Source organism: Parus major, chromosome 4 (assembly GCF_001522545.3).
Source record: "Parus major isolate Abel chromosome 4, Parus_major1.1, whole genome shotgun sequence".
Lineage (NCBI taxonomy): Eukaryota > Metazoa > Chordata > Aves > Passeriformes > Paridae > Parus > Parus major.
Window position 1 is genome coordinate 5425732 of NC_031771.1, and position 11301 is coordinate 5437032.

Consider the following 11301-nt stretch of genomic DNA (forward strand, 5'->3'; position numbering starts at 1 on the left):
TTAATAGTCTTGCAATTAACTCTGTGTTGTGTAGCTAATGGCTGCATTTCTACTGTGTGTGATTGTGGAGGCAGATGTTGCTTGAACACATCTGGTATTACCTAGATAAACTTTTTTTAATGAAGCCTGCTAAATATTTACCTTAAAAAAGCCCTTGTCAATGTTGGCAGTATAGTTTCAGCAGCTACTATTGCACTGCACTCCCTACTGTAATGTTAGAATGGTTTCACTGGCCCTTAAGTTCTTTAGATCTGCTCCTGTACTTATTTTTATGAGCTGAAATACTGTTGATAAATGTAAGGGAACACTGAGGTGAGGTTTGCTTTGGAAGTGCTGTGCTTGGAGTGCTAGTTGTGGTGTCATCATGAACAGGGCCATTCCTTTTTGTCTTTGTTTCCCTGTGTGCTGGTTTAACTCCCAGACATGCTGAAGATCTGTGTGTGTGTGTGTGCAGGTCTCCTCTCTCACAGAGTCTGTTTATTCAGTGTTGTGGTAATACAGGATTAACTTAAAAATGTCCTTAGAGCTCTGGAAGGAGAGGTGATGGAGTGTAAAACTGCAAGTGATGTAGGGAAAATAATGGGGTTTGTGTTCCTTTTGGTCTGGTAGCAGCATTAAACCAGCGCATCACAGAATTGTTGTATTTGCTGCCTTATGATGTGGTCAACAAAAGTATAAATGATTAAAAGGATTGGATAAATCTGTGTGGGATAGGTCTTGTGGTGAGTCATGAACACGAAACAGCCTCTGGCTCAGAAAGTAAATTCCTTGTGGCTGGAATTAAGGGAAGGATCCCTTCACTTACACCTCAGGTATCTGCTGCTGCCTGAGTTTTCAGCTGACTAAGTGCAGTAGTTCCTGTGTGTTACAGGCCTCCTGCTGGCTTTTTCCCCCCCATACTTTTAACAACATTCCCAAAAATCTGTTGAGTACTGGCCTTGTAGTCAGTTCTTTAGTGGGACAAAGACCTTTTGTCACGAATTTGTCTGGAGAGCAATGATTTATGGTATTGATGTGAGAATATAGAATTCTTACTGGAAGCATTACTGGTATGTAACTTAAATAATGATTAATGGTTTTAATGAGATACAACCAGATGTATTACAGGCACATCACTGTAGGTAAGCAAACTGCAGCTTTTTAATAATAAATGGATAGCCAGACAGTCCTTCCACATTTCATTCTGTCATGGAAGTAGGTTTTTTGTAGGCAAACAGCAGTGAAATTAATTTGTTGCATGAAACGTGGAGAAAAGCACACTTAATTTTGCTGAGGTTTTATTCTCCTGCAACAGCTATATGGTGTAATACATTTTTAATTAAGGAAATGTTTCAAACGGATTGAATGCAGTAGTGTTTTGTTTTATAGATGGAGATGCAAATGTGTTGTTGATTGGCTTCACAACAGTTGAGTCAGAATGGTAGCAGGGAGAGAGTAGGAAATGAGCAGACATCAAGAGAAATAATTATGTTTTTCTTTTAAAGAGGTGAATTAAAACAATTCTGGCCCTTTCTTAAGTAATGCTTATTTGTATAATGTTTTTCTGAAAATTGTTGTGAACTGTTTCCTCCTTCATCATGTATTTTGAAATAATTTCTACTTGACTGTCTGCCCTAAAATATTAATTCTTAACTGCTTTAGGTGACTTGCATTTGTTGCATAGTTGTGAAAATCTGAGAATGTTCCTTGAGCTTCAGTCGATTAATTTGCTGTTGATAGGCCAGTGGTTGCCTTTGAGTGCTGTGTATTTCTTGATTATAAGCAGAAGGGTGATGTCTTTTTTTGTTTGTATTTCCACATCTGGGTTGTTTTGGGCTTGCTAATATTTTAACATAAGAATAAGAAGAGACATTACTTAGAGAGTGGAGTTCATAGAATATTGTATCTTCCACCATGAGATCAAACTGTCTAGAAACAATTTAAATAGGATACAAACAGTGTTATAGCTATACCCCTTGAAATATTGTATTTGGGAAACTTGCATTGAATGTTGCAATTTTATAGTCTATTTTTCAGCCATTTCAGCTGATGTATTGCATCTTGACAACTACATTTCCTTCTCTTTGAGGCTGTAATTCTGTGTTGGCTGCATAATATACTTCCATTGGGTAACCCTCCAGGAATTGACCGTAGAAACATTAATGTGTTACCACAATACATTTTTTAGTAGAAGTTTAATGAATTCTGCTATGCCAAAATTCTGTTAGGACATCAAAAATTGCCAGCTTTGTGCAGTTACAGTTTTATCTTGGGTAACCATTATGAACCATATCCTCCTCAACATTAAAATAAGGTTTAGATGATGCACTTTGGAATAATATGTTTGAATTAAACATCAGTATTAATTCACAAATTCACCTATCATGTGCTGTGTATTTACTGTTAAGTATTTCCTCCAATGACCTATTTGGATGCAAAACTCAGATTTGACTTTTGACCAAAAGGGTGATTGAAGATTATTCCTGAACAGGAGTTGAAATGGAAGGCTCTTTTTTTGTTTCTGTGTGTGCAAATTTGTCTGTCTATGTGCAGCCTGGTGTGTGTGCACTGAAATGACCCTTACTTTAGGAAAGAATAGCAGTTTTTAGTAGGTATTTTTGCCATGCATGATGTGTAGTTCCCTTAAGTGTAGCGTAGTTGTTTGTGGCATGTAGTGAGTGCATCTGTGTGTAAAGTGAAAGAAAAAGGAACGTGGGTGTAGTTGACAAACAATATTGCTTCAAAATTCAGCTAACACTTAAAAACTCAGTTTAACCTACAACCTGCAAATGACTGCTGTTCCCTTTTGCTGTCAGAACCGTGGTGAAGTGCAGCATTGCCAAATCCCAGGCCCTGTACAGCGCCCAGAGGGGGCTGAAAACCAACAACGCGGCCGTGGTGAAGGTGGGAGCCATCAGCATCAACATCCCGCAGCACCCGGCCACGCTGCACAGCATGATGGTGCGCAGCTCCCACCAGCTCTCCAAGCAGATCTCCGACCTCATCCGGCAGCCCTCCACAGCGTGAGTGCTCCCAAATCCCTCCCCCTTCCAGGATTTTGCCACCCTGGGTTTCTGTGGGACAGCCAGGTGGATTAACAGCAAGGGTTTCCCGCTCTTTGTCGTTGCCCACAGGCCCCAGCCAGCCAAAGAGGATGTGGCGACTCCTCTGCCCTCGGAGAAGACGCCAACGAGCATCAATCAAACGCCAGTTGAAACCAATGAATTCCCACAGCTGCCAGAGGGCTTGGAAAAGAAGCCCATAGTGCTGAAGTTCAGTGCCATGATAGATGGGATTGCTATTGGAGCAGCGCTCCTGCCATCCCTGAAGGCGGAATACAAGATGGGAAGGATGAGGAGTCATGGGATGACAGGTAACAGTTCCCTGGAACTTTACAAACATTACTGCTTTTAGTTTGGCCTTCCTATAAGCATCCAAAAGCACTCATTGTTTCTGTGGAGTTATAGCTAGAGCTTTGAATCTGTTGCCATCAGCTTTTTTTTTTTTAATGTGGGCCCATATAGAGAGTTTTCACTGTGGTTGTTACACAATGCCCAGAATGCAAGACATGTATACATTCATATGTAGCAGCCTCCCAGGAAGCTTTCCTCTGGCTGCTAAATTCTGTTTATGATCCTTAATTAATTAAACTTTAATTTGTAATGCTGCTTGAGAATAGTCTTACAAGGCCTCAGTACACTCGAGGTGGTTTGTATGATTCCCTTCTCAATCTTACTACTGTGGAGTCTTCATTCTCTTTAAAAATTAAGGCAACCCAGAATCATGTGGGTGGATATTTATAGTTCTTTAGGTCTGTGCACTTCAATAACATTTTAAACATTTCGGGTTTTTTTATTGTTCAAAAGCTGTTCTTAAATTTAAGGAAAAATAAGAGATTCTTTTCCCAGTTCATACCTTCCTTCCTTTTACAGGTGCCCAAACCAGATTTAATTTTGAGCTTCCAAACCACAGACTCCGCTTCACTTCAAAAGTTTCTGCCACTGACATGTCAACCATTCCTCCTTCGGCCAGTCTCAACCTGCCTCCTGTCACCATGTCAGGGAAATATGTTATGGAAGAGCATGACACTTACTCTGACCAGATCTGGAGCATTGATGAGCTCCCTGCCAAGCAAGGCTACTACCTGCAGGGAAACTACCTGCGCTGTGTGGCTGAGGTAGGTCTTGAAGGCTGCAGTCATCTTTGATAACTTATTTCCCTTCTGTTACAATTCCTTACATATCTTCACATTTTTTAGACTGTCTGCCTCCTCCAGAACTCTCAGGTTGACAGGTTGAATCCAAATACTGAAAAACTGGAAGATCATTTTATTGTTTTATAGCTGGTTGTTGGGGTTTGGTTTTTTTTGTGATTAGGCAGCTCCTTTAGTGCAATAATGATATACCATGGAACCTTAATGATATGTTTTGCTCGACACAGAGTGTTCTGTTCACAAGTTCTACTTGTGTGCCAATTTCCATAGTTCATTTTCCCAGAGAGAAAAGTGATGCTCCTTAAAAGAAACCTTCCCTGCTGGGGAAAAGTGGAGCATTTCTACTAACTAATTCTTTAGTCAGAAAAATAGGCATGTTTGTAATTGAGAATTCTGATGTTTGCAGTTAAAAAAAAAAAGAACCATTAAAAATCCACCATTTTTAAAACTAAGATTTGTTCCCAAATGTTCTATTTCTTCAGGTTGGCTCCTTCGAACATAATCTCACGACTGACCTTTTAAACCATTTAGTGTTTGTGCAGAAAGTGTTCATGAAGGAAGTAAATGAGGTGATACAGAAGGTTTCAGGTAAGCAGAACACTTACAAGCAGTTTTAAGTAAGATCCTCAATCCTTGTTTGATAGCTCTCAGGACCAGCTCTTTAATTTCACAGATACCCTCATTTCACCTCTAGCAGTGCAAGCAGCAGCAGCAGGAAGCAGAGCTGGACTTTGAAATAATAACAGAGGCTCTGGAAATTATTCTAGGTCTATCATAAGCAAGATTTTTATTGGGAAGTAGGATTGTTTGGCATTCTGGACATCAGCCTCTGTGTCTCTCCATGGTGTGACCTTGGCTGGGTTACTTTATTCACTTTGCTTGATTTGAACACTTTTTGAGTTATCATAAAAGGCAGTTACAGAAATGCAGCTGATTTTGAGTGGAAAGATTCATCATTAGCTGGAAACATCATGAGGAAAGAAAGAATAAAAAGTGGTAACTAAGTGAAAAGAGTGTCTGTGTGTACATCTACCTCCTTTCATGGCCCTCTGTGTGTGTGTGTGTGATTTATGTTCAGATATACAAATATTCACATATACAAATGCTATAAAAGAACAGTTCAGGTCCTTGTGATGTGGACTGCCCTCAAGGCACTTGGAAAATGCAGTGGAGAAAATGGAAAATGTCAAATTCCCTGAAGGCTAACAAACAACACCATGATATTTGTTCCAGCCAAAATATATTGGTATTGGGTAGTAAGAAAATACTTAGGTAAAGAATAAATCTTCTGACAGCTGTCATTATTCTATTAAGAGTATTTTTTGTTTGTAGAGGAGCATACAGTGCTGAACTAGACTCTGCATTTCGATCTGCCTGGCATTTTTATGTGAGGAATTTATTACCAGTGCTGGTTCTCTGCTTTTCCAGACTGTAAATTTGTGTTGCAAGTAGCAGCCTGATGGTTTTTGAAATGTGACTGTTGCCTTCCGTATTGGGCTAATTCAGCAGGGATATGGTCAGGTCAGCAATCCATGGGTCTGGATGCTCAGAGCAGAACAATGGGGGCAGAAATTGGCTTGGTCCCTCTGGCTTGGAGCAAAGTAATTTCCTAAATGGCTTGAAAATACCAATTAATGTGATGTGCTACAGTGTATTTTCTAATTACGGTTTGTGTTGCACCAAAATATTGTTTGCATATTATCCTTACATAAAAACTGTGTGAGTACCAATTACTGAAGGTGAAGTTGCACAGATTGAGAGCTAATTAATGAATAGAGCGGTCCATAATAATTGCATCTAGAAGTTAAAGGCAGTGTTGATTAAAAGAAAATTATCCAGATACAAAATGGAGTGATAAAAATTTATTGTGGATTGGGGTTTTCTGAATCTGTGTTTTAACTGCCTGTCCTTACCACCAAATAACTGTAATTAGATCATTTGGCATATTTAGGGAGAATTAATGGCTTAGCCTTTTTCAGCAGCAAGCTCTTTCTATAAACTAAGTTGGGATGTAGATAAATATCAAGGAGAATTAAAACCAGGGTTGCTTCTTCAAGGGTACATAACTTGGGATGAAATGTGCCAGGATGAGGAAGTAAACCCAAAAATAAGATAATTGCAGAGTACTCTTTCCTCCTCTCATGGAAAAATACCGATATAATTTCAATTCCTCATTTTCATGGAATTTGCGTAGTATTTGGTCAAGTGTTAAATTTGGACTGTCAGATAAGTAGGAGATACATTGGTATCAAAACACCTTTTTTTTTTGAAAAGTAGGTGTCACTCCTTACAGGTTTTGAGAGTTCTTGAGGAAGGTTTCCCAGGAGGGAGGAACATGCCTCTTTTCCTTAATTTTTAGTGGAGAGATATTAATTATATGTCAGTAGATGAATTTGCACTGATATCTTCAATACTCATTTGTTTTTATAAACCTTCAAGTAGTCACTGTTTAAAATGAGGCTTAATTCATGGTCACCTTTTTATATGTATTGGTTTTAAAATGTTTTCTTTGGTGAAACTGTGACTGTGCATATTTAATGTGTGCAGGAGGGGAGCAGCCAATACCTCTTTGGAATGAACATGATGGTACAACAGATGGAGATAAACCAAAAATTCTTCTTTACTCATTGAGCCTGCAGTTCAAGGTAATCTGATGATGACAAAACAGTGGTAGGTTTTTTATTTTTCCTTTCTCATCGTGTCTCTGATGCTCATAACTTTGTACCTTCCTTATCCATTAGGGAATTCAGGTGACAGCTACAACTCCCTCAATGCGTGCTGTGAGGTTTGAAACGGGGCTGATAGAGCTTGAGCTCTCCAACAGACTGCAAACCAAAGCAATGCCTGGAAGTAGCAGCTACCTCAAACTGTTTGGAAAATGCCAGGTGGATTTGAATCTGGCACTGGGACAGATTGTTAAACATCAGGTTAGTGCTCAAAATCTTTGCATGTAATGTTCTTAATAATGTATGATTAAAAAACTACATAATCAAACCAAGAGGCTGTTGTACAGTGCTGGGTTTTTGTTTGTTTGGGTTTTTTCTTCCACATGCTATTAATATCTTGAAACTTCTTAGCCCCTTAGAAGGGTAATAGCCTTTCTACTGAGTCAGACTCAAAATCTTCGTTGATACCGATACAATTTTTAAAATATTTGAATGAAAGAAAAAGATCAGAGGAGATCCAAACTTTGCTAGACCTACATTTTGACCTAGTTTGTCTGCTGGTACCTGGAACCACTCATTCTAGGACATGAAAGTGTTTTGTGATGCCTAGAAACAGACAGATGCAAATCTTAGGACCTACAAATCATCTGTCACAATAGAGGATCTGGATATATAAATAGCTACATAAGTTAACAATTTATGATAAATAAAATAATGCTGTGATCAGAACTTAATGAAAGAATATTGAAGATCCTCATTGGGACTTTGGCTAGAGGAGAAAAAGAGGAAAGGACACAACTTGATTTAATTTTATATTTTGTCAAATGCAGTGATTTGGGGTTTTTTTTTTTCTTCCCATTCCCATCCCTGAACTCTTCCCTGGTGCAAACCCATCTCTCTTCCCATTTTTTTGAACATTTTAAGGTTTATGAAGAAGCTGGCTCAGACTTCCATCAAGTTGCCTATTTCAAGACAAGAATTGGATTAAGAAATGCTCTCCGAGAAGAAATCAGTGGGTCATCAGACAGGGAAGCTGTGCTCATTACTCTGAACAGACCCATTGTTTTTGCCCAGCCTGTGGCCTTTGACAGAGGTATTGTAGATACAATTGCTACAAATTCATGTTCATACTGAGGAAGAGATTTTTTTTTCTCAAAAGGCTTGTTTATTCAAGACTCAGTGTTACGTAGCTGAGAAATTTGGGAGATCTCCACCTTGCCAACAGATTGATAATTCTGTCATCAGACATGGAAATTCCATATGTTGAGGTGATTAGTTTTCAGATGGGTTTGGAGGAAGTTGCTATTGTAAATATTCACAGATGAATAATGCTGAAAGCACCAGGACTTCCTCTATTTTAATGTATTAACTCTGATGGTAAATGATCAGGTTTGTCCAACTTGTCCTTTGAAGCACGAGCCTGGTCACTGCATCCTGAATGTGTGTCCATTGTTATACATCCTCTGACTTAAAATAATGGAGGAGCTGTAAAAAGGAAGAATAAAATTAATTAGTGAACATGGATTGGTTTTCTTAAAATGTTGATTTTAATTAAGCATTTTTGGTTTCCTCATCAAGCTGTGCTATTCTGGCTGAACTACAAGGCAGCGTATGACAACTGGAATGAACAGAGAATGGCTTTACATAAAGATATTCATATGGCCACGAAAGAAGTGGTGGATATGCTGCCTGGAATCCAGCAGACTTCTGCACAGGCCTTTGGGACCCTGTTCCTTCAGCTGACTGTCAATGACTTAGGAATTTGCCTGCCCATCACAAATACACCCCAGGTAAGCAAAAGTGTGACTACTGGAAATCTGTTAGAACACCAATTTGTGTGTAGTACATATATGAGAACCAGGTGATACATGTTTCAAAAGAGGTCTAGTTGTATAAAAGGAAATATTTGGGCTTTTTTAAAGGGAAATATAATTATAGATGTTAATATGGGGAGATAGAAATTAATCAGTCAATCTGTACACTTAAGATAGTATATAGCTGTACACATCAAAATAAACACCAAAAAAGATCACATACAATTGAAAGCTACTTTTTATCATTGTTTAATCAAGTCATCTGTCATCTTCCTTGGAAAAAAACAATTGATCCTGGGCTTGTGTTGTGTGGTCATGGGGCCATATGGATTATAGCCCTTAATCAAACATGGATTTTTGTTCCTTTTCCAGATGAACTTGACACCCGCTGCTCTCATAAATTTCTAATGTAGGCATTGCATTTAGGAAACAGCAATGTGAGGCATTGTAGGGGCAGAGGTGATGCTTTTGAAACTCTCTGCAAAGAAGCAAAAATACAAGGAGATAGGAGCAGGGGATCAGTTAATAGGGAAAGATAAATGGCATTTAGTAAATGTACAATATCACTTTGGCATTGCAGTTACCAGTAAATTCTCCTTGTGATTTTATTTTCCAGTCTAACCACTCTGCAGATCTCGACACTGGCTCTGCTCTAGTCCTGACTATTGAAAGCACACTCATCACTGCCTGCTCCTCAGAGTCTTTAGTTAGCAAAGGTCATTTTAAAAACTTCTGCATCCGCTTTGCTGATGGCTTTGAGACAAGCTGGGATGACTGGAAACCAGAAATAAGAGGAGATCTAGTCATGAATGCATGTAAGTGGGGGTGATCTCATACTGGACAAGAGTGTTTCAGAGACAAATCCACTTTTGCCGTTCCCATTGACTTGAATAACAGTTGAGCTTTCCCAAAAAACCTGAAAAAAAGGACTTTGGCCTTTTGAAGGCAAAATTATATGGACTTAAGAGGTTATATTCCTTTGTTGTTGTTTTCCTTTATAAGTAAATTTTGCTGCTTTATATATCATTGTAATAATTTAAGCTCTGTCTGAGAGATGTTGGAAGAGTTGGATGCGTTGCTTTTATAAAATTTCATAAAATCCCAGTAACTTTTAATAGTCTAATATAGAATATTTATATATAGAATGGTGAAAATTCTAAAATTTGTATGGGATTTTAAGTTGATCCAATACATATATATATTTATACAGAATACATATTTAGAATTTTGTATGTTACCAAATTAGGTTCACATTACTAAATAAGAAAAGCCCTTGACTGGGAAGTAAAACTAGATGATCTATCATTCTTTAATTATGGCAGGCATGAGACTGAGGGTGGGATTGGGAAGGGCTGGTTTAGAGCAACTTTTACTGGCTGCATAATCAGTGCATTTGCTTTGTATGCTTGATGTAGGTGTTGTGCCAGATGGTACCTATGAAGTGTGTTCTAGGACAACAGGACAAGCTGCAGCAGGTAGTGTGCTTGTTTCAATAAATAAAGTCCTACAAAAAAAGCATTGATAAAACATGAAATTTAAGTCCTTTAACTGTGTTTTAATTTAATTGGGTGGAGGAAAGTCAGCTATAGTTGCCATAACACTAATGTCATCCCATTGCTTCCTGTCCTACTAAATCTTCCTCATGCTGAGGCTTTGCACCCTGAGCTGCCATCCCTCTCTCTCCTCTCCCAGAAAAGGCTTCTCTTTTTCCCAAAGTCCCTCTCTGCCTGGTCAAAGTAGTCTAGACCTACTCCAGAGCATTCAGAAGTAGCTGTCAGTCTCTGTACTGGTCATACCTCCATCTAGAAAGAAAACCATTATCTTGTGTAGTCATGCTTAGAGCAAGGTCGGTGTCTGGATGCTGAAAAGTGGCACTCAGAAAAGTCCTGGGCAGACAGGATATTTACTAGGCACACAGCACATATAATATAACATCTTCCAGCATCATTATTCAAGCCTTGAATAAATAGGTCACCATTTGTACATGCAGAAAGACATGTTTTATGTTTCTTGCTGTTAGAAATTCTGTTTTGGAATAGTTTACTTGCCTGCATTTGTATGAGCTGAAGCTTGAGATGCTCTTTACTTGCTCTGAGAGGAAAGTGTTTTCATTAGGTCTCTCTGTTGTATCACTTGTTAAAGAAATACTATGAAGTATTTTCATCAAGCATTTCTGTTGTGGAATGTGTTTTTCTCAGAACAGGCAGAAAAGCCACTTCTGTGTAAGACAAACACTGTCTTGGCTAATGAGTATGTAATTCACTATGACGGGTTTTTTAAAAGAGGAAAACCTGTTTAAACTGATTTTTTTATCTTTTTTTAACACAGAAAGTAGTAGTGCTGGAACATGGACACTGAATGTGTTGTGGAAGATGTGTGGTATTGATGTCCACATGGATCCAAACATTGGGAAAAGACTGAATGCTTTGGGCAACACTCTCACCACATTGACAGGAGAGGAAGATATTGATGACATTGCTGACCTCAACTCTGTGAACATAGCTGACCTTTCAGATGAGGATGAAGTTGACACCATGTCTCCTACTATACATGCAGTAAGTGAATCCACCAAAATAAGTGCTACTAATTGGAAAAAGTCTTCTGTCAAATGGAAAGGTCTTAGTCTTGA

At 38.6% G+C, this 11301-nt stretch overlaps 1 protein-coding gene across 10 annotated transcripts in view; it reads left to right on the top strand.

The window, feature by feature from the left end:
• KIAA1109 (KIAA1109 ortholog) overlaps positions 1 to 11301 on the top strand; it is an 86819-nt gene that overhangs the window by 57928 nt on the left and 17590 nt on the right. For all 10 annotated transcript variants that reach the window (XM_015624256.3, XM_015624257.3, XM_015624263.3 and 7 more), the window contains 11 exons: positions 2796 to 3002; positions 3114 to 3352; positions 3912 to 4156; positions 4675 to 4780; positions 6740 to 6837; positions 6934 to 7119; positions 7783 to 7951; positions 8437 to 8648; positions 9289 to 9487; positions 10088 to 10147; positions 11001 to 11227. In XM_015624256.3, the coding sequence (XP_015479742.1) occupies positions 2796 to 3002; positions 3114 to 3352; positions 3912 to 4156; positions 4675 to 4780; positions 6740 to 6837; positions 6934 to 7119; positions 7783 to 7951; positions 8437 to 8648; positions 9289 to 9487; positions 10088 to 10147; positions 11001 to 11227 (1948 nt within the window). The remainder of the gene's footprint in view (positions 1 to 2795; positions 3003 to 3113; positions 3353 to 3911; positions 4157 to 4674; positions 4781 to 6739; positions 6838 to 6933; positions 7120 to 7782; positions 7952 to 8436; positions 8649 to 9288; positions 9488 to 10087; positions 10148 to 11000; positions 11228 to 11301) is intronic.